This window comes from Balaenoptera borealis (assembly GCF_965194805.1).
Source record: "Balaenoptera borealis genome assembly, chromosome: 16".
In the NCBI taxonomy this organism is placed as follows: Eukaryota; Metazoa; Chordata; class Mammalia; order Artiodactyla; family Balaenopteridae; genus Balaenoptera; species Balaenoptera borealis.
In genome coordinates this window covers 3,664,108-3,686,135 of record NC_138872.1, presented here as the reverse complement: position 1 = coordinate 3,686,135, position 22,028 = coordinate 3,664,108, and the positions used below count along the sequence as shown (strand labels likewise).

Genomic DNA, 22,028 nt, shown 5'->3' with positions numbered 1-22,028 from the left:
TGGGATCTTCCAGGAATGAAAGAGGACCCACATGGCCATGGGGTCACAGGCAGAGGGGAGAAGGGGGGTGACAGGGGGATGGGGGGACGGACCACCATGGGTAAAGTAACTGTAATTTATGATCTGCACTCGGACACTTCTGAAAGAAAAAGTGGTGCTATTAGTAATCGCTCTGGGGCAAAGGGTGTCGCTCGGGACTGTCTCTGGAGACCCCGGATGCATGAACGATCCCGCACCCGTGGAAGGCGTGGTTGTGTGTGGCCCTTCGTGAAGGGAGGTGCGTTGCCCACCGTTCGCCGGAGGGCGTCACAGCTGCCAGACGCGCCCCCATGGCTCTGGTCCAGGTTCTTTCCTGCAGGACGGTGGGAGGTTCTGGCTACACTGGCAGCCAGCGCCTGCCTGACACCCGCTTTCCCGTGGCCCCTTCTCTCAGGAACGCTGCCGAGGAAATGCAAGAAGGAGCTCCTGGCAGTGAAACTGAGGAACCGGCCCAGCAAGCAGGAACTGGAAGACCGCAATATCTTCCCCAGGAGGACGGCTGAAGAGAGGCAGGAGATCCGGCAGCAGATTGAAATGAAACTCTCCAAGTAAGTGGCGCGTGGACACAGTGGGGGCTGGTCCCGGCCCTGCAGCCCGACCCCTCGGGTGTCCCACCTTCCCCACACTGCGCTGTCCCGGCTCCAAACGCAGTGCCCGGCGCGGGGTTTCCCAGCCTCGCCACTGTCGACGCTCAGGGCCGGATGGCTGTTCACCGCGGGGGCCATCGGGGCACTGGCCTCTGCAGGCTGCACGCCCCTGTGACAGCCAACACTGTCCCCAGACATTGCCCGATGCCCCCTGGGGGCCACTCTTCCCTGTGGAGACGCACTGGTTATAGAAGCCAAGCAAGGCCTGTGGTGTGGACAAGCTCCGGGGGGCTGCCGGTGCTGCTGGTCTGTGGCGCCCCCCGCCCTCTGGAGGAGCGAGGGCCGGAAGCAGGGGCTCCCGAGCTCGGGGCTCCTGATGTCTGGGTGACTCTGATGGGGCCGTCCTGTGCGCGGTAGGACGTTTAGCAGCATCCCGGGCCTCTACCCTGGAGATGCTCACGGCCCCTCGCCCTGCCCCCCACGGTGACAACCAAAAGTGTCTCCAGTTACTGCCAAGTGTCCCCTGGGGGATGGAGCCATCCCCCAGTCGAGGACCCCTGATCTGAAGGTCGCCCTGGACTTCTTCTCCAGGTGGTCTTTCCTCTGCCTGAGACTCAGGGCTCCTCGTTTCGGGTGGACGAACCCTTGTTTCTGCTCTCTGCCAGGGAGCTTGGACCCCGTGTTCCCACCCTCCGAAATCCTTTGAGTTTTTTCAGAGTGGAGGGCAATGAGTGTGAGTGGGTGAAGCCCAGTACCCAGATGCTGTGATTCTGTGGGCCTCAGTTTTCTTACCTATAAAATGGGGATGATACCAGCTGCGGGATCACGGTGGAGGAGGGGCGGGCTCAGCGTGGCGCCCATTTCTGCAGGCAGCGGGGGTCCCCAGCTGGGGTCCTGAGGGCTTGGAATCACATAGCCCCGGTTTGAATCCCTGCTCTGTGCTGACGTGCTGGGGGACCTTGGACCAGCGGCCTTACCTCCCCAGGTCTTGGTTTCCTCGTCTATATAGTGGGGTGCTGATGCTCTCAAGGTCATTGTGAATTTGGGGGGAGATCCCGTAAGGAAGGTGTATGGCCGAGCCCTGGCACAAAGTAGGTGCTCAGTAAAGTCGGTGCTCGCCACGGCTGGTGGGGCCTGGGAGCCTGGTCCTCAGCCCCTCCTCCTGCATCGGCTCTGAACCCAGACCAGGGAGAAGCTTTTTAAAATACAGATTGATGAGCCCCACCCCGACCTGATCAGTCTCTGGGCTGAGAGGGGGATTTTCACGAATTCCCTGATATTAATGGGTTGAGGGGGCCTCTCCAGGTTGGACGTTCTTAGCCTGATTGCAGTGAGATTGTCAACCCACCACGCACGTATCACTCTGTGTCTGGTCATTCAGCAAAGGCTTACTTTACTCAAATGAGGGGCAGGCAGGCGCCGTGGCCGTTGCTAGAGATATAGTTGTGGGTAACGAGGGAGGGAGCTCCCCTGAGCTCCGTATTCCCGGAGAACATCGTCAGACCTCTTCCTGTGTGGCTGGTACCCACTCTGGGGCTTGGTACAGACCAGATGGGTGCTCAGTAAATGCATATGGGTGGGAAGGAAGGAGGGGTGGAAACACAGGTGCATCGATCTCACGGCCAAGGGGATATGCTGGCAGATCAAGCTTGGTGTCCTTGTTGCCTATGTCATGGCTGGTATGCACCATCGCAGGAGGCGTGGTTTCCTCTCGTTTCTAATGAGATTGAACTTTTTTTTCAGTGTTTATTAGCTCTCTGTTTTTTTTTCAGTTCCTTTCATGTACATTACCTGCAGTTTTCTTTATCTTAATGATTTGAGGATTTTACTCTGGAAATTGCAGCTTCCAATCTTTTCCAGGTCTGTGAATTATACCTCTTCTCCCTCTTCAGGACGTATTGTCATTTTGTTCATGCTTTCCTTTGATATGCAAAAGTTTTTTATTTTATTTTATTTTAAAAAATAAATTTATTTATTTATTTATTTATTTTTGGCTGTGTTGGGTCTTCGTTTCTGTGCGAGGGCTTTCTCTAGTTGCGCGAGCGGGGGCCACTCTTCATTGCGGTGCGCAGGCCTCTCACTATCGCGGCCTCTCTTGTTGCGGAGCACAGGCTCCAGACGCGCAGGCTCAGTAGTTGTGGCTCACGGGCCCAGTTGCTCTGCGGCATGTGGGATCTTCCCAGACCAGGGCTCGAACCCGTGCCCCCTGCCTTGGCAGGCAGATTCTCAACCACTGCGCCACCAGGAAAGCCCCAGTTTTTTTTTCAAAGTTGTCAGATTATCGATCATATATTTCAGGTGTCAGCAGTCTTTTTCTGTGAAGAGTCAGATACTGAGTATTTCTGGCTCTGTGGATCCTACTGTATCTGCTGTGACCACACGACTTTGTTGTCACACTAACGCATGGCCAATGCGTGGTGAGTGAGTGCGGCTGCATGCCAATGCAACTTTATGTACAAACATAAACAGCAGCCCACGGGGCAGTTTCCTGGGCCCTGATATACTTTATGGTCCATATTATTTGTGCCATGTTTTAAAACATCCTTCCCTGCCCGCAAGTCAAAAAAATGATGTTTACACGTATTATTTTTGCAGTTGTCATCTAATTATGCCAAGCGATAATGGTTTTCTATTTGCTAAACAAAGCAACTTCTCTTTCAAGATAGAATATTAAGTGAATTAAAGAAAAAAAATAGTAAACATTGTAGTATATGTGATTCAAGGATAACAAAGTGGTCGTGATGGTGCTTGGCTTAAGAGAACTGTGGGGACCCCACTCCTGTCTCCCAGTGCAGACGGGAGGTGGGAAAAGGTGGGGTACTGGGAAACCTCAAAGGACCCCTAATTAAGTGGTACCCCAAACACAGGCCCTGGACTGTTACTCACGGAATCTATAACTCATTTTAAACCTTGGACTAGAACATAGTAGCTCCTTGGACGTTTGTCACCATGTTTAAAAACGGAAAATCAACCCCAGAATTAGACACGAAGAGAGCGTGGTTGAGAAGTCACATCCCAGGTGGGCAGACGTAGCCTTCCTGGCCGGCCCAGTTTGTTTCCCCTGCAGAAATGGTTTAATTGGATCCTTTGTCTTTGTTTTGCCTCCTTTCAGAGATCCTTCTGCCATCACTTGCTGAATAATTCAGCCTCTGGTTGCTGTGGCAACGCGCCAGTCACTGTATCCTGAAGTGCAGTTGGTGTTTTCGTATTGTGTATTTTTTTTAAATTTCCAGACCCTTACTCTTTTATCTTTCGGGCACTCCTAGGGCTTTTCTAGATGAAGTGGTCACGGTCTCCCCTGACTCTGTGTGCTGGCTCTGGGGATTTGCATGAAGTCGGAGTCAGCTTGGGACTAAAGGAGGAGTAAAGCTCTGTGATCATGGTCATCCCCTTTCTACATGGGAGCCCAGCTCACCTCTACGGCGTGTGTAAATGAATCGCAGAGTATTACAGACCCGCAGCTCCCGTGCCTCACACAGTGGGCATGTTCTAGAAATTACTGTCTTGCTTCAGTTGGGTTGTGTGCACGCCATTTAAGGATGCCAGACAGCTTTCTCTTTTATTATTATTATTATGTAAGCTTCAGGTGTCCAGCATTGTAATTCGACATCTGTATACACTACAGAGTGATCAAGTGACAACTTTCCCTTTTAAGTGCAGACCCCGTACAGTATGTCTTGCTTCCTTTCCCTCATTTCATTTAATCTTTACAGGAACCGATAGAGTACGTGTTATCATCATCTCCATTTTACAGATGAGAAAACTAAGGCTTGATGAGAGAGGTTAAGGAACTTGCCCAGGGTCACACAGCTCAGAGGAGGCAGGCTAGGAGTCAGGTGATGGGTGGTCCCTCAGAACCCCCGGGCCTGGGCGGCAGGGGAAGCAGAGCTCTGGGGGCCTGGCTTATCTAAGTCTCTGCTTTGCGGTTTCTCATACTGGTGTGGCTTCCATCAGGGGACATTCAGGCCTCCAGCCAATGCCCTGGGCTTCTGTGCAAAACACTCCATGCCTGTGTTGGCGGGAGCCGGAGGGGATGCAGATATTCTCCCACCCCACCCCCGGAACAGTGCGGTGAGCGAACAGAGACTCTCGGCCGACCACGGGCTTCGGGGAAACGTAGACAAGTAGGTTCAAATCCCAGGCTTTCCGTCACAGCGGGGTGGGTTTGGGCCAGCACTGCCTTCTCTGAATCTCCCCCTGGTTTGTAAATTCAACACCGTGGCAGCACCTTCCTCCTGGGGCCCCTTTGGAAGGTTCCAGGTTAGTCCCTGGACAGACGGGTGAAAGTGCATCCCTGCAGGAGGCGCTCGGGGGGGTGGAGCCGCTGCTGTTTGGTCCTGGCTGGACGCACTCGGGCTAGTTGTCACCTGGGCAGGCAGCAGGCCAGGCCAGGGTACTGAGCTGCTGTAGAAGCAGCGCCTGGAGGGCCAAGGTCGTGTTAGCGTGGTTGTTAATGTCAGTACATTGTTCTCCTCCGTGACTGTGGTGTTTTTTGCCCGACAGGCACCTCCGCGATGCACAAACCTTCTGTTAAGTCTCCCTTGGGGCGTCCTCTGCTGTGGGACCGCATGTTGAGAAGCTGATTAATGCTCAGTAGCTCCTCCAGGAGCTGGTAGTTAGCACGTTAACACAGGCGTTAAATGCACGTGCATTAAGTGACCCTCCAGCCGGTCCCTTTGTACGTTTTGTTCTCCCACATCCAGAACAGGCTGCCGCCACTCAGGCCTCTGGGAAACACAAATTCCCAGGAAAAAGTGTTCTGTGCTGCTGCTCCCATGCCCCGTGCTTGCCTTGAAATCTGCGGAATTTTGAGGAGGAGGCTTGATGCTTTTAAGGCTGGAGATGGAGATTGGCACTCTTAGAATCACTACGAACCGAGCATCAGCCGTGGTACTTTCTTTCTGCTGAAGGTGTCAGGAAAGCTGGAGCACAGTGCAGGGTCTCAGTTCTGTGGACACAGGGTTTAGAAGATACAGAAACCTTACTGTGGGCTTAGCAGGAAAAAATGGCTTAATTTTAATTGCTGCAAAGGAAGCCGCTCCTTTGGGAAGTGTTGAGGCGTCATTGCAGCAGGGGGGGGGGGGATTGCATAATAACAGATGTTGGTAAATATTTGCTGCTTTTCCTCTTCCCGACCTGCAGTGCCGGGTGGGAGCCCAGCTCTTCCTGGGTGACTTGAATCCTGCCCCACAGGCACCATCTAAGGAGGGACAGAAAAGTGTGGTTATTAATGATGGTCATTGCTAACATGTACTCAAGTGTCTTCTGTGTACCAGCTTCCTGCTAAGCGTTTCATGCGTATCACCTGCTTGGAGCCTTGCGAGAGCTCTCTGGGGTAGGTGCTATTAATGGTCCTATTTTTCAGATGAGGATAGCTGGCTCAGAACAGTGCAGTCACTTGCCTGTGCTCACACAGCGGGAAATATGGGGTGCGGGGGTAATTGGTCACCCGATCCACGCCCGTTCCAGCATCAGAGCGTCCATCCAAATCACCAGGGAGCTTTGTGAAAGCACAGATTCCCAGGCCCCACCCCAAATCACTTGAACAGGAATCTGTATTTTACAGAGCCTTTCTCCTAAGTGCCACTGCTGCCTTAGGCTGCACTGTGTCCCCTTCCTTGTCACCCTTGGAAGACCATTCTTGGAGGCCTCAGGATCAAAATAAGCTGTACGTCTGTGTAACAGCTGTCTGTTAGTATCTTAAGGAGAATGCACATTTTGTAGTTAATTGTGTTTCCCTTTTTGCCTTGGCCACCAAGAAGCTCGGAGCCAAGTATGCAGATACCTGTCACAAGTGTGTTGTATCATTTGGATTGTGTGTCTGTGTTTGATCTTCTGTTGTGTGGCCTTTGTCTTAATTTCCTCAACTCTTTTTTTTTTTTTTGGAAGGAAGGAGTCTCACATTTATTGATCATACTGTGTTCTAACTCTTTCACCTATGTTACATTTTTTCATGGTTACAAGAAACCTAAGATATAGGCATTACAACAGACTCTTGCCATTTGATGATTCAACGTTGGAGGTTTTGCCTATTTGCCAGTAACTCCAAACATGTAGGACTTGAAATTTTTCTAAAGCATTCACGTGAAACTGATGCCCACATGGAGGCTGAAATCGTGGAGGGAGTGATGGTGAGTGAGACAGGATTATTGGTGAGCATCTCTATTTCAGTTTGAGTTTGCTTTTGTCACCTCTCTTTCTGTCTGCTGTAGTTCTCCAGAAGTGCTTCAGTAGTTTCCTTTTTTTTAAATTCAAGTATAGATGATTTACAATATTGCATTAGTTTCAGGTGTACAACGTAGTGATTCTGCAATTTTGAGATTATACTCCATTATAGGTTATTACAAGATAATGGGTATAATTCCCTGTGCTGTACAGTATATCTTTGCTGCTTATCTATTTTATGTATAGTAATTTGTATCTGTTAATCTCATACCCCGAATTTGTCCCTCCCCCTTTTCCCCTCCCCTTTGGTAACCACAAGGTTGTTTTCTATGTCTGTGAGTCTGTTTCTGTTTTGTATACATGTTCATTTGTATTATTTTTTAGATTCATATATACATGATATCATATAGTACTTGTCTTTCTCTGTCTGACTTATTTCACTAAGCATAATATTCTCTAGGTCCATCCATGTTGCTGCAAATGGCAGTTTTTCATTCTTTCTTATGGCTGCTGAATATTCCATGTGTGTATGTACATATACCTTAAGCCAGTTGTCTGTTGACGGACACTCAGGTTGTTTCCATGTCTTGGCTATTGTAAATAGTGCTGCTATGAACACTGGGGTGCATGTATGTTTTCAAAGTAGTGTTTTTGTTTCTTTCGGAGTGGAATTGCTGGTCATGTGATAGTTCTATTTTTAATTTTTTAAGGAACCTCCACACTGTTCTTCATAGTGGCTGTACCAATTTACATTCCCACCAACAGTGTAAGAGGGTTCCCTTTTCTCCACACCCTCTCCAGCATTTGCTATATATAGACTTTTTGATGATGGCCATTCTGACTGGTGTGAGGTGATACCTCACTGTAGTTTTGATTTTCATTGCTCTAATTATTAGCGATGTTGAGCATCTTTTCATGTGCCTGTTGGCCATCTGTATGTCTTCTTTGGAGAAATGTCTAGTTAGGTCTTCTGCCCATTTTTTCGATTGGATTGTTTGGTTTTTTGATATTGAATTGTACGAGCTGTTTGTAGATTTTGGATATTAACCTCTTGTCAGTCACATCATTTGCAAATATTTTCTCCCACTCGGTAGGTTGTCTTTTTGTTTTATTGATGGTTTCCTTTGCTGTGCAAATGCTTTTAAGTTTAATTAGGTCCCATCTGTTTATTTTTGCATTTATTTCTTTTGCCTTAAGAGATTGATCCAAGAAAATAATGCTACAATTTATGTCAAAGAGTGTTCTGCCTATGTTCTCTCCTAGGAGTTGTATGGTTTCAGGTCTTACATTTAGTTCTTTAAACCATTTTGAGTTTATTTTTGTATGTGGTGTGAGGGAATGTTCTAATCTCATTGATTTACATGTGGCTGCCCAGTTTTCCAGCACCACTAACTGAAAAGACTGTCTTTTCTCCATTGTATATTCTTGCCTCCTTTGTCATAGATTAATTGACCGTAGGTGTGTGGGTTTATTTCTGGGTTCTCTATTCTGTTCCATTCATCCATATGTCTGTTTTTCGTGCCAGTACCACTCTGTTTGATTACCGTAGCTTTGTAGTATAGTCTGAAGTCTGGGAGGGTTGTGCCTCCTGCTTTGTCCTTTTTTCCTCAGGATTGCTTTAATTTGCTCAACTCTTAATTTTATCTCTAGGGGGTATATTTTTCTATACATGATTTCAAACCCATTTCTCAATTTTAACTATAAAAATGTAAGTAAAAATACATATTTTTTTATGGAGGCCCTCTTAGCATGCATAAGATTTTGCCATCTAACATCATGTCAGAAGGGTTTTCCATTCTTCTACATAGGATTCAAATGTTCATTTTTAATAGTGGTCTAGTGTGTTAAGGAGAGGACAGACCTACCGGCTTTGCTTTTCCCTCCCACAATCAACAGACTTTTAGTTTGCCTCAAAATCTTTACTTCTAAAATAAAACTACATGTAATGCTTATTTTCACACATCAGTGTTTTTTTTCTTTTTATGGATTATTTACATGAGCAACATTTCCAGAAATGATAAAAGAGGAGGAGGAAAATGCATTGAATTAGATGATGTCATCATTCAAGAATGAAAACCCGTTGTCAGCAGATCAGTGGGTAACAGCCTGGAATTTGTGGTTCAGGAGGGAGGGAGCAAAATTTCTTAACAAATCCATGAAAATAATTCAGCTTCACTAGTAACTACAGACATTAAAAAATTCATAGTAACAAAGAACCTTTCATCCCCAATTAAAATGACAATAAAACTTTAAAATATTATTTTAAAATATTTTAAGTTATATTTTACTAATATAAATACTGATAATGATCTAAGAATATCCCGCCCTAGTGAGGTGGTGGTTTCCATGCCATCCCACTGCTGGCAGCCATGCGACTTGAAAACAACTGGGCAGGTGAAGAGCCAGGATGACAATTTGCACACTTTAACCGAACACTCTGCTTCTGGGAGTTTATATTCAGGGGTTTAGAAGAAGAAGAAGCATGCTGTGATGGTTAGTTTTAGTCCCAGAGGACTTAGTGTCTGCGGGGGCCCCCCTTAGTGTCTGCGGGGGCCCCCCTTAGTGTCTCTGGGGACAGAGGGTCAGGACACAGTGTGACAGCCGAGAATCTCCATCCTCCAGATGTGCTGCAGGTGGGGCAGGTCTGTTTCAGGTCCTGAGGGCGTTACACGCTGCGACGTGGGGGCAGTGTTCCTGCAGAAGCTGTCGTTCAGGCTTCGAAGGGGCCAGCGGGGGTGGGCTTGGTCTCAGGGGGCCTTCGTTCTGCTGTGAACTTGTACCCAAACCTGTGCGGATGATAGTTCTCACTTCCACGGAAGTGTCCTTTGGTAAATTTCAGGCAAGTGGAGGGGCGAGGGCCAGCTTCTGACCCAGGTTTCATGACAACATGAACAGCAGCGAATGGGACAGATTGGCCCTGACCGCAGGCTGGGCACCGGGCTGCTTGTGTCCCTGGCCGGACCGCAGTGCTGGGCAGGAGCGCTCCTCCCTGCTGGGTCCCAGTGTCTGTTGTGGAGCAGCCAGACTGGGGGTTCCAGAGCCCTCGCTCTACCCGCGCCCCGCCCCGGGAGCATCTCATCTTCCGCGAAAGCACAGAGAGCACGTGACGCACTGCGGCTCAACCCACTTCCTGGTACATCGGCACTAACGCGTGAGTAACAACCGCGTCCTCCGCTGGTCCTTTGCCTGCTTCAGCGTCGCCAGCCCTAGAACCTTCCCTCTGTGCTCCGTGTGGTGTAGGGTCCTGTACACGTGCCTCGGCTTCGGTCCCTAGTAGACCCTCCGATGCCCACGCTGCAGCCTCACCTCGGATGCAGGACGTGACACTCCTAGATCAGGGCCTGGTGCGGCCACCCCCGACTTGTATAATAACAGCTGTTACTGCCGAACCTGAAGTTCTTGCAGATTTTGCCTCTTACCCCTCGGTTTATGCACGGTTGCCGTGACGTAAGAGGGTGTTGTAAATGACTTACGGGGGAGGTCGAGACCGCGGGAGAGCAGGCCTGCTTTGTCTTGCAGCATCGCGTCTCACGCCCTTGCATGTCTCCTGGGGCGCAGAAGCCCCGTCACAAACCTCGGGTCCCTGCAGAGCGCAGGGGCTGGGTGCTGGGGAACAGAGATGGAAAGACAGGCTCAGAGGTGCATCATGTCTAATAAAATATGTGCAAAATAGACATATGAATCAGCCATGGAAGCGGAGGGTCTAGGAGGGAGCGATGAATCCGGCAGGAGGGAGGAAGAGTTGGGGTACAGGCATCAGAGAGGGGGTGATGTGCGCGGTCTTGATGGCTTGATACGTGTCAGCCCACGTGGCAGCTGGAGCGCAAGGATGTCCCAGGCAGAGAGCAGCCGCGAGGAAGTCCCGTGGCCTGAACCCGCATCGCCCTCTGGAGAACGTGGTGTGGCTGTGAAGGGCTGGGGCGAGCGGGGCAGGGGCGAGGCTGCAGGGCCAGGTGGTGGGCACCCTGCTAGCTCCTGGTCCGCACGCGGCTGCCTCTGGTCCCTCCTGGAGGGACCTCCCTTGATGTCCCCCATTCTCCATCCCATCATCCCGTTTTCTTCACCGCACTTACTGCTGTCTGAAATTCCCCTTTATTCCTTCCTTTGCCGCTTTGGGGTCTGTCTCCCCGCTAGAACACCGGGATCCTGCCTCTGCTGTTCGCCTGGGGTGCCCCTGACACACTGAGCGGCCGCTCCATGAATTGTGCAAACGGTGAACAGAGGCGTCTGGCCTTTCCTGAGAAGCAGTGAGGGTCCCCTGAGGGCTCACGAGCAGGGGCGTGGCAGGGCGAGGGCACGTCTGAGGTCCCCTCTGCCTACACGTGTGTGGGGGGGTGTCAGGCTGGGGGCCCTGACGGGGGCGTGTGACGCTGGTCTTGCAAGAGCCGAGGAGATGGGCGTCATCACGTGACGACGGGGCCGCGGGGCGTGGCTGGGTGGGTGGAGGAGGGCGGGGAGCGGGACCCCGGTAAGGGCTTGAGGAGGTGGCCGGGACGGGGGGGAGCTGGTGCTGTGCGCCGGGGCAGGGGATACAGGAGGAAGGAGGGGAGGCGCTTGAGGAAGGCTCGCGCCCACACTTGGGCACAGAGCTGGCCGTGTCTCTGGCGCTGTTAGCAGGGGTTCGATCCGCGAGCAGGAGCGTGGACCGTGTGCGGGAGCCTCCACTGGCAGTTTTGAACTAACCAGGTTGCAAGTTACCAGCAGCACCAGCTGAAGATCGAAGTCACTGAAGGACCAGTAAGGAGTTTTCCGGGGTTGTGTGGTTCCTTTGATCATGGGTGCGTTTCCTACCACCGTGTGTTCCCTCCGACCTCACATCAGGGTGACAGGGAGAGCAGGTGGCCAGCCATTTTCCCCTGGGGACAGAAGGGCTTTCTGTGTGTCAGGTTGAATAAGCCCCGTCCATCTGTGGAAACAGAGTGGCATTAAATGCAATCCAAGGGCAGTGGGGAGACTTGAAACCCACCTTTCTTCATTCTGTAAGCCTGCAGGACTTGAGCCATGGGACGTTGCTGAGTAATTCGGGGATTTTGGTTGGCACGTCAGGGGCAAGGTGCTTCTGTTTGGATGAAACAGGGCAAGGGGCGACTGAGTTCTTCCTCACATTGCTGGGGAGGGGCCGGGCCAGGGCTTCCAACTCTGGGAGGGGGAATCTCACAGCCGACCTGGGGCTGCAGCCTGGGGGCCCAGCGGGATGGGCCCAGCGGGATGGAGTCAGGAGAGGCCTCCGGGTGAAGGGGGCTGCTCGTTAATGAGCCGCCGTCCACGAGGAGAGCACAGGATGTTCTCCCAGCTCGACTGCACGGTGGGAAGCCTCCGAGGGTTGAACTTGGTGTCCTGGTACACGAAAGGCCGTTCGTCGGCTCGGTCTCTGAAATGGCTGGTGGGACGACTTCCAAAGGGATTTGCAGGCAGTAGAGGAAAGAAGGTAGATTGCGTAATGAGGAGACTAGCAGTTCATTAAGCCCAAGAGAATTCTTGAGCAGAAAATAGTAGCTGGGCCTCTCCAGCAGGAGGAAGTACAGCTGTGGTGGGAAGGACGAGGTTTAGGCCTAATGTGCCCCCCCACTGTACAGTGAACCCCGAATCTGCAAAGCAGGTGATTAGGCTGCAGGTCCTCAGGCCCCTGGGGAGGGATGCCCCCAAACTCCCCCTTCACCATCCCTGGAAGGTTGGTGGACGACAAAGTTGATCCCAAAGCTTCCTGAGCACTTTCAGGGGGAGAGAAGAGACACTGTTCTGGGATGGGGATGACTCCGGAGTGGGGCGGTCAGACTGTCCTCTTAGCTCATTGCACAGAACGGGAGTCACAAGCCCAAAGGCGCCCTCTGTGAGTGACGGGCCAGGGGCAGTGCTGTGGCAGGTTGGGAAATGTGTGTCCTTGCTGAAGGGGGCACCTGCCCCTCAGCAACTGTGGGTGTCAGCCTGGGAATGCCAGATCAGTGTGGGCAGAATTTTCCAAGAGAAACTGGAAATATTTATTCCGATGTAAAATTTCCTTTATTTAAATGTTGGGGGCCGACTCACATTTTTTAAAAAAGAAAGTACAGACCCCGTAAAACACATTTGTGGGCTGTATTTGGCCTGACGGGGTCACCCGTTTGCCATCTGTGATATGATGTCACTTGTTTTACGAGAAGCTCGTTCTTGTTTGCACTGAGAATGGGGGATTTTGACTGTTGAATTAATGTAGGGAAAACAGTGGGTCAGAATCTGGATTGAAGGTCAGCAGTAGAAGCATTGAGACCAGAGACTGTGACCACCAGTGTCCTGTGCAGCTCCGGCAGGTCTTTTCTTTCCAGCTGGCAGGGGAGGGGGCTGCTCTGGAAGAGCTTGTGTACACACCGCCCCCATGGCTCTAATCTTGATCGGAGGAAGCACCTCTGTGTGGTGGTGAAAGCCTGGACTCTGGGCAGGATGTCTTGGTTCCCGTCCCGGCTCTGCTGTTTTCCAGCTGCGTGACTATAGGCAGGTGACCTCCCTGGCACGTCCCTCACTCTCCTCTTGTGTGAAATGGGGATAATTAAAACAGGGCCCATCTCCTAGGGCTGCGGACAGGATGCAAAGAGACAAGACACATAAAAAGCCTAGACTTCTGTGTGGCAGGGAGGACGCACCAGGGAATAAAACAAATAAATATGGGGATAGGGAATTTTAATAGTGTGAGACATAATTTGCATACCTACAATGCAGCCTTTCAAAGTGCACAGTCCATGCTTCTAGTATATCCGTGGAGTTGTGTGTCCATCACCACAGTCAACTTCAGGACATTTTCATCACCCCCCAAAGGAGCCCTCACCCCTTAGCCATATCTCCAATCCCTAGAACAGTACCTGGGCCGTGTGGGCACTTAATACTTTTTCAGTTATTGTCGCAAGGGTTGGGGGAGGTATGTATGAAGACCCATGACCGCAATTAGTGTCACCATCCTGTTCTTCATTGTGTCTTTACCAACTTTATCCTCTGCCTCAGCATCTTCACCACTGTCGCCGTCTTCATCCTTATCACCATCTTCATCACCTTGTTTATCTTCGTCATCACCACCATCATTTTCATCAGTGTCTTATCCATCTTTTTCTTCATCTACACCAGGTGTCTTCATCATTTTTGTCTTTATCTTCTTCATCTTCTTTACCATCATCTTTGGCAGCATCTTCATCCACATCTTTATCGTCATCCTCGACATCTTCATTGTCTGTCTTTGATACATAGGAAGCACTTAGGAAACAGTGGCTCTCGACCTCCTTGAGGTCCAGGGACCCCACTTCCAGGAGAATGAAGCCCACATCTGAAGCCGGGTCGGGAGCTTCAGGCTGACTCCTGCCTGGAGAGAAAGGGAGCCTTGAAAGTGGTGGAAGGTCAAGGGTGGGCGGGGCCGGGACCTCTCAGTTCGTGCAGGTCCAGCTCAGGGCCGACCCAGTGCAGTGGCTGGGCCGGGACCTCTCAGTTCGTGCAGGTGCAGCTCAGGACCGGCCCAGTGCAGCGGCTGGGCCGGGACCTCTCAGTTCGTGCAGGTCCAGCTCAGGGCCGGCCCAGTGCAGCGGCTGGGCCGGGACCTCTCAGTTCGTGCAGGTGCAGCTCAGGACCGGCCCAGTGCAGCGGCTGGGCCGGGACCTCTCAGTTCGTGCAGGTGCAGCTCAGGACCGGCCCAGTGCAGCGGCTGGGCCGGGACCTCTCAGTTCGTGCAGGTGCAGCTCAGGACCGGCCCAGTGCAGCGGCTGGGCCGGGACCTCTCAGTTCGTGCAGGTGCAGCTCAGGGCCGGCCCAGTGCAGCGGCTGGGATGGTGATCTCGAGGTAGCAGCCATCCCTCGGCTGGGATGTGCAGGGCCCGGGCCTCTAGAACCCTCTTAAGAGGATTTTGAGATCCCAGGAGCAACGACTCTTTGTGTTTAGCAATTTCTCTGCTTTTCTTCCTTCTTTGGTGAAGCAGATTTTCTTTTTTTTTTTTTAATAAATTTATTTATTCATTTATTTAATTTTTGGCTGCATTGGGTCTTCACTGCTGCATGCGGGCTTTCTCTAGTTGCAGTGAGTGGGGGCTACTCTTTGTTGTGGGGCGCAGGCTTCTCATCGTGGTGGCTTCTCTTGTTGCAGAGCACAGGCTCTAGGCGCGTGGGCTTCAGTAGTTGTGGCACACGGGCTTCAGTAGTTGTGGCTCGCGGGCTCTAGAGCGCAGGCTCAGTAGTTGTGGCGCACGGGCTTAGTTGCTCCGCGGCATGTGGGGTCTTCCCGGACCAGGGCTCGAACCCGTGTCCCCTGCATTGGCAGGCGGATTCTTAACCACTGCGCCACCAGGGAAGCCCGAAGCAGATTTTCTTGACTCACTTCCCCAGCCCTCCAGGGAATCTCTCGGGCATATTCCTGGGGCTTTCAGTCTCCCTCTGTTTAGAAACCTCAGGGGACGTGGAGGTCAGGTCTGTTCTATCCAGATAAACCCTCCCAGGCCCTTAGCCTGGTACCGCCTCCCTGCTCCGCTGCTGTGGGGAGGGGCCTGCCGTGACTAGTACGTAGCCTCCAAGGTGAAGAGGAAGCCTGGGATTAATGAGGCACTTTCAAGGATTTGTTGCAAAATACAAAAGGGAGTCGGGGGGCAGGCCTGGGAGCAGGCCCTGTGGGATGTTGGGGGGAAGGCAAGACAAGACCCCCGCCCTGGAGGGACGGGTGCGATGGTCCTGGGAGGCCAAGGCAGGCACAGTCCAGGCCGAGCGGGGGCTGTAAAGTCGCGCGTGTTCTGCTTTTAGATGGAAGTAGCTAAGCAATAGAAAAACGGCACTCCCAAGTCAGGAAACATTTGACAAAATCTACGCCTCGGAGGACACACGTATGAATCTCGGTCTTTGTTAGAACGCATGACGTTCAAGGAAGAAGAGCCAGCATCTGGGGCTGGGTGGCCCTTGCAGGTGGGGCTCAGCCCCCCTTGGTCCTATCAGCTCGTGGCCCCTGAGTCCTCCCGTGGGGTCAGCTGCTCTTGTTTTCCTTGGTTGCTTGGGAGTCTGTCAAGGAAAGTACAGCATGTTTTATAAGAAAATGCAAAACAACCTCAACCCCCCTCAGGCTTAATAACAACACGAATCCCATACCCAGGGGGGCAGGGGGCCTGGCGGTTTAGAGCTCACGTGGCTGGAAGGTGCGGACTGAGGCGGCCCAGGCTAATCACCCTCCACCTGTCTGAGCCTGTGAAATGGGCGTGTGACACCTGCCTGCTTTTACCCAGAGTCAGGGCTTATCCTGTGTGAGCTGCAGTCATGGTAATAATAGTGCAATGGTAGCTTGCTAACATTTATTAAATGTGTGTTGTGTGCCAGGGACTGTGCCTTGCCTGCATTCACCAAAGCCTAAGATGTAAATGCTATTATTAGCTGTCTTTCATAGCTAAGGAAATGGTGGTTCAGAGAGGTTAGGTAAGATGTTCAGAGTCACACAGCTAGTATGTCATGGAGCTGAGATTTGACCCAGTCAGGCTGGTTCTGGACACTGGGCCTGGAGGCACCCTGCTTCGTGGAATGGTTGCAGACAGGCCTGGCATGGTTGTTCCATAGTCACTGAGGATCCAGGCTTCCGTCTATCAATATCTTCCTGCTCAGTTATCCTCACACTGGCACTTACCCTCTATGGTCCAAGATGGCTGCAGGAGCACCAGACATCACATTCAAGTCCCAAAGGTGCATAGATCCCAGCTGAGTCAGCTCTTCAAAAAGAGTCTTTCTAGAGGCTTTTCGGGACACATTTCCCTACAGCTCCTTGGTAGAACCTCTTCACGTGGCCATGCTTAGCTGGAAAAGAAGCTTCCCTGAATGAATCAGCTTTCTGGTGCTATGTAAGAAGGGAGAATGGAGGTTGGGTAGGAAGCTAGCGGTCTCTGCTACAGTGGGTGTTCAGATTAATTTTGTTGAGATAGACTGAAGGACGGAAGGAAGGAGCAAACAGATGGACAAGTGAATGGAAAATCTCGTGTCTGTGAGGTATAACGTGATTTCTAAAGCAGTCTGGTCCAAGGAGTCTGTGTGGAAGCCCCTATAGGCTCTGGGCAATTTGTAAATGCCTCGTGTTCCTGACCGTCTAGAGCTGGGCCCAGGGATTTCGACAAGTGGCGGGAAGCTGAGGGGGAGGGGGACTCCGAGGGGCCCCTGGGGTGACGTGGACAGATACCGCTGTCCCTTCCTCAGTGATACCCCCCCGTGACATTGCAGTTCAAGGGCAGACACTTCCTGGGCAACCTCTATATGCCCTCCTCAGCACAGGGCCCTGGGGATGGAGGAGAGAACAAAAGGGATGCAGGGGCTGCCTTCAGGACACAGGGCAGGGAGGGAGGTCAAGGGAGAGAGGGTGAGATGCCTGTGGGACACAGGAAGTAGCGTGCGCGGCGCACAGGGTGCTGTCGGGGTCCTACCTCCCGCCCTACCAGGCAGTTCCTAACCTCCCCTCTCCGGGCTGGTGAGGCCGATGCTTCTTAGTAGCGCTGCTGAAGTTCCGTGTCCTGTGGAAGCTACCTGGTGTGTGGGGTGGTGCGCTTTCCTTTTTTAAAATTAAGTGGAGTTGCGCTTCTCTTGGCCTTGGTATTTCCTCACCCAGTATTTGCTTGTTTACTGCAGCCTTGCTGAGCCCCTGCCCTGGGCCTCAGGCGCCGTACTAACCTGCCTTCGGCTCCCAGACTTGCTGGGGGAGGGGAGCGAGGAACCAGGAGATGCGGCCCAGCGGATGAATGGGCCTCTTGGTGAAGGAGGAGCTGGTAGCTCTCCAAGACCCGGGAGAGCTTCCCCAGGAAGGGGAGGAGGGAGGGGAGGAGGCAGGGCCTGGTACCGACAGGTGCTGCATAATCATTTGTGGACCAGGGACCAAAGCAGTCCTAATGCCACGGGCAGGCAGTGGGGAGCATTATGTATTACTTTAATTTTCCAAATCTGAATAAGGGACCAATATCCGTGGTAAAACTTAAATAGCACATCTCACTCCCACCCCATCTCTGCCCAGAGGCTGCCGCTGTCCATGGGCTGTTTGGAACCACTTGGAGGCGGGTTTTACACGAGCAGTAATAACAATGATGGTAACTAGCCTCCTCTGTACTGAGTGGACACCCTCCCTGCACGGGGCTGAGCCATCCTCGGGAGGAGATCACAGGCCCGGGAGGGAGAGGGCAGAGCCCCCGACTCCACGCTCAACACGGGTGATTAATCCCAAAGCTGGTTAGAAGAAGAAATTATAAACGCGACTTGTTCATGCTCGAAACACTTTATTTTAACGTAAGTCATTCAGAGGTGCATTTATTCGGCCGTCTTTTGAGGTGGCATCAAAGACTTCTCACTGCAGAAGGATCTACAATTAGTGTTCTTTCTCGTGTGAGACAAACGTTGGATGCATCTTCTACAATTTCTAGCGCCGATTTCTCTGCAGAGGAGTGAGAATTAAAGACGCCTGGAAGCAGAGTCCTCCCAGAGATGGAAACGCCATCGTTCACTCGTTCGTCTCCCATACTTGCCCGCGACGGCCGTGTTTCAACATCCTGCCTTTACTGACTTCAAAGCAGCCAAGTCTGTTCTCATAGAAATAACATTTTCTTTTTCCATCCATATTGAATCGTTTAATCAATGTGCATAAAGTCTGATTAAATCACCTAATTACAGAAACGAGTTCACCTGGTTCGCATAGGTTAGGGAACAAGGAGACCAGTTCGTGACAGGTGCCCAGCTCTCTGAGGGAACGGACTGCACGGGGCCGGGGCTGCCTGCCACGTGTGCTCAGTGGGATCTGCTTTTCCAGAAGGACGGGGAGTGTCGGTTAACCCGGGTTCAGATAAGTGGAGGTAACTCGAGAGAGCTCCTCCCATAGTACTGTCATCCTCGTTTATGGAGAAGGAGGCTGTGTCTGAGACCCAGAGGCCCAGCACCAGTGGGAGGTGTATGTTCAGTGGTTTACGGCAGGACATTGCTGACAGCATCTGTGGGGCACGCCGTCGGGAAGGGCCGGAACTCCCGGGCGTGGACCGAGGCTGCTGTCTACAGACAGAATCTCCTCTTAGCCAGGGAGCCCCAGCCCTGCTCTTAAGGCCCTTCCACTGATTGGACCAGGCCCACCAGACCATCTAGGACAGCCTCCCTTAGTTCAAGTCAACTGATGATGGACATTAAATCACATCTACAAAACACCTCCACCATGGTACCTAGATGAGTGATCGACTGCAGAACTGGGGACGGGGCCTTACCAGGTAGACTCCATCAAATGACGGTCCCAGCGCCAAAGGCAGCAAGAAGTTTACGAGCAGATGGGGGATCCCAGAGCTGATTTGTGGAGAAGTTAGAATTCACACCAAGGCTGGGTTTGGAGCCCAGTTTTACTTTCATGCTCCAGAGTCCAGCCAGGTGGGCTTCCAGGGAGGACCCATCGAGAAGCGCCCGTGCTTTCCCACATCTGCCTGAAGCTCTGTTGCTAGCGGACCACAGTGTCTCCAGCCAGGCTCTAAATGGACGCCAGAGCTCTGCCTTGAATTCTGCTCTCAGGCACCGTGTCCTTATGAACATTCCAGAAAACATCCGCTTAGACCTGAACTGTTGGGTCAAAGGATAAATACCTGCATTTGTAATCTTGGTAGATACCAAAATGTCATCATCAGAGCTCGCCTGCAGAGCACACTCTGAGGCCCGGGGTTGGAGGTGAAGGATGGGCTCCCCCGTTCCAGCCGGCGGTCTTCCTGGAGGAGGTAAGATGTCTGCCTGAGAGCACAGGGTTTAGGTCAGCTGTTCTGTGGTCCCTGGCAAACCTGGGGAGGTTTCGTGGGCTGTCACTGACGGGCCAGGCCAGGGGGTCGGGCGTCCCGCAGGCGAGGGCACTTGCTGAGCAAGGAAGACTCACCCCCACCCCACTTGACCTTCAGTGTCCCTCGGATGCTCGGAGGGTCCAAAGCTGTTAGAATGACCTGAGCCTGCAACCTGGGTGTGCAGTGGACACACACAGGGAGATCTGGCAGTTTCGTCAGTTTCCCTGAACACAAGTGTCTTGGAAATTGATGGAAATTGACACACCTGGTTTCATTCAGAACTTTACCGAGAATTGCTCATTTCGGGGAATGGCTCCTCCGTGGCGCCGTCACTGGGGGTGTGTGAGTGACCAGTACAGAGCCCAGTCTCTCTGCGTCCGTAGCTGCTGCTGTTGTCATGGTGGTTGTTTTGCGTAGGTGCCTTCACCACATCACGTGACGTGCTCGCGTTGAGCACTTATGTATTGAATATATGTTGTTTGATTAAAACTTGCCTTCCCTTCTTCCTCCTGTGTGTTACAGCCGGACGTCACACTGACTTTTAAAAATTACGCATGTCGGTGGGTTGGGGTAAAGGGGGCGCAACAGAATACTTGTTATAAAGGGAGTGTAGGGTCTAATGGGGTTGGGGACCCTGAGTTAGGAGAAGGGTGCCTGTGCCGAGGGAGAAGTGAGCAGCTCGGTGTGGGAGTCACTGGGCGCAGCGTCTGGGGAGGGTCCCCGCAGACTCGCTGGCCTCGTGGGGCTTGGACTTGGTCCTGAGTGCGGTGGGACCCCGGGTTTGAGGTCATGGTGAGAGTGGGGGTCATGTTCAGAAAGGCCAGCCCGCGGCTGTGGGAGGCATGGAGTGAGGGGGCTGGACATAGAGGTGTTGGTGGTGGAACCCTGTGGACTCGGAGGTTCCTGGGGGCTGGGAGTGGGGAACCAGAGGAGTGGAGGCTGGCTCGGGGTCTGGCCTGAGCGCGTGGCCACAGCAGGTGCCAGCCTCTGAAGTAGGGACACCGGACCGTAAGCAAGTATGAGGAGGTGGGGTCGGACGCTAGGCCAGCTGGAGTGCCTGGGTCACGAGATGCCGTGATGGGGACCTGTGGCCAGTGCCTCGCCAGGCAAGCCCCCAATAGGCTGATAATTCGTGCTCGCAGGGTAACTGCAAGAACGGAGGGGACTAAGGTTTGGGGGCGCCGCTGTTCCCCAGCGTGGACAGCTCCGGCTCTGGTCCCTCTGTGGCCTCGTCTCCGTGTCACCTCCTGGAGAGGCTCCCCTCCCTGACCCTCTCTCCCCGGCCTGCCCACGTGTCCCTGGTGGTCCCCCCACCCTGACAGCGCCTCTGGGGAACCCCGTCGCAGGCGGGGACTCCGGTGTTCCTTGGTGACTCAAGGCTGGCAGTGGAACAGGATCGGTGTTCCCAGGAAGGAGCTCCCAAAATAGCCGCGTCCCCGTGGGCGGAGAGCTGGCTCTCCTGCAGCCGTGGCTTCTCTCCCCAGGAAGGCCTTCTGCCTTGGTTGGCGGGATTGCGTCTCGGTTCTCGCCCGACGCCGAGGTGACTTCAGGCGTTTCCTCGCGCCCCGCGGGGGGGCAGTGGCGATTCGGGGCACGTGCAGTGCCGGGGGGCAGTCCTGGCCGCCGGGGGCATGACCCGCAGCCCCTGGAGCCGTGCCCGGTGCGAGGTCCCGCGAGGGTGAGCGAGGGACGATTCCGACACGGCCACTGGCTACGGGCGGGCCGGCTGCGTGTCAGGCACCTGGCTTGGGGCTTCTGGGCCGTTTCACTTACCCCATAGCCACCCCCACGGGCGGCATCGTCATCAGCCCCCTGTGGGAGAGGAGGCGGGAGACCAGAGGGCGTCACGGGCCCGTGCACGGAGGCTGCGTGGCGGCCCTGGGCCTGAGCTGGCTGATGGGAGACAGGGGTGCCTGGCAAGAGGTCTGACTGTGCGTTCCTCCTCCCCAAGGAAGAAACCAGCAGCTGGACGCTCCCGTGGGGCGCTCAGCCGGGGCCACTTGTCCACGGCGGGCCGCAGAGCTGGGGTTTGGACGTGCTGTCCTTGGGCCACCCTCCCGCCACGTCAGGTGCTCCCGGGAACACGGGCCACTCGCCCCCAATGTGTCTAGGAGGCAGAAGGGGGTCCTCAGGACGAGGAGGGGGTTCCCAGGGCCCGGCCCCCTCAGGACGCTGGTCCCCCAGGTGACCCCGATGGAGAGCCCGCAGGGGAGCGAGGCCACTGGAAGGGGAGCCGTGGGGACGATGAGGAGACAGCTGCTGTGCCCCAGCTGTGCTGCCAGGGGTGGGGAGCGCCAGGGAGGTATGGCTCTGCAGTAGCCAGCTCTCGCAGATATCTTCAAGGGAAGCCGGAAAACTGATTTTTTAGAGTGAAAACTCCCAGTCGATTAATACTTGCTTCATATGCACATTTTAAAAAATATTGGGTGAGCCAAAAGTACAGCTGCTTGCTGAATTTGGACCGCGGTGCTCTGATGGGTCAGGC

At 53.2% G+C, this 22,028-nt stretch overlaps 1 protein-coding gene across 10 annotated transcripts in view; it reads left to right on the top strand.

The window, feature by feature from the left end:
* The window catches only part of PHACTR3 (phosphatase and actin regulator 3), a 414,253-nt gene that overhangs the window by 371,085 nt on the left and 21,140 nt on the right, over positions 1-22,028 (top strand). For all 10 annotated transcript variants that reach the window (XM_082361024.1, XM_082361023.1, XM_082361022.1 and 7 more), the window contains one exon: positions 434-587. In XM_082361024.1, the coding sequence (XP_082217150.1) occupies positions 434-587 (154 nt within the window). The remainder of the gene's footprint in view (positions 1-433; positions 588-22,028) is intronic.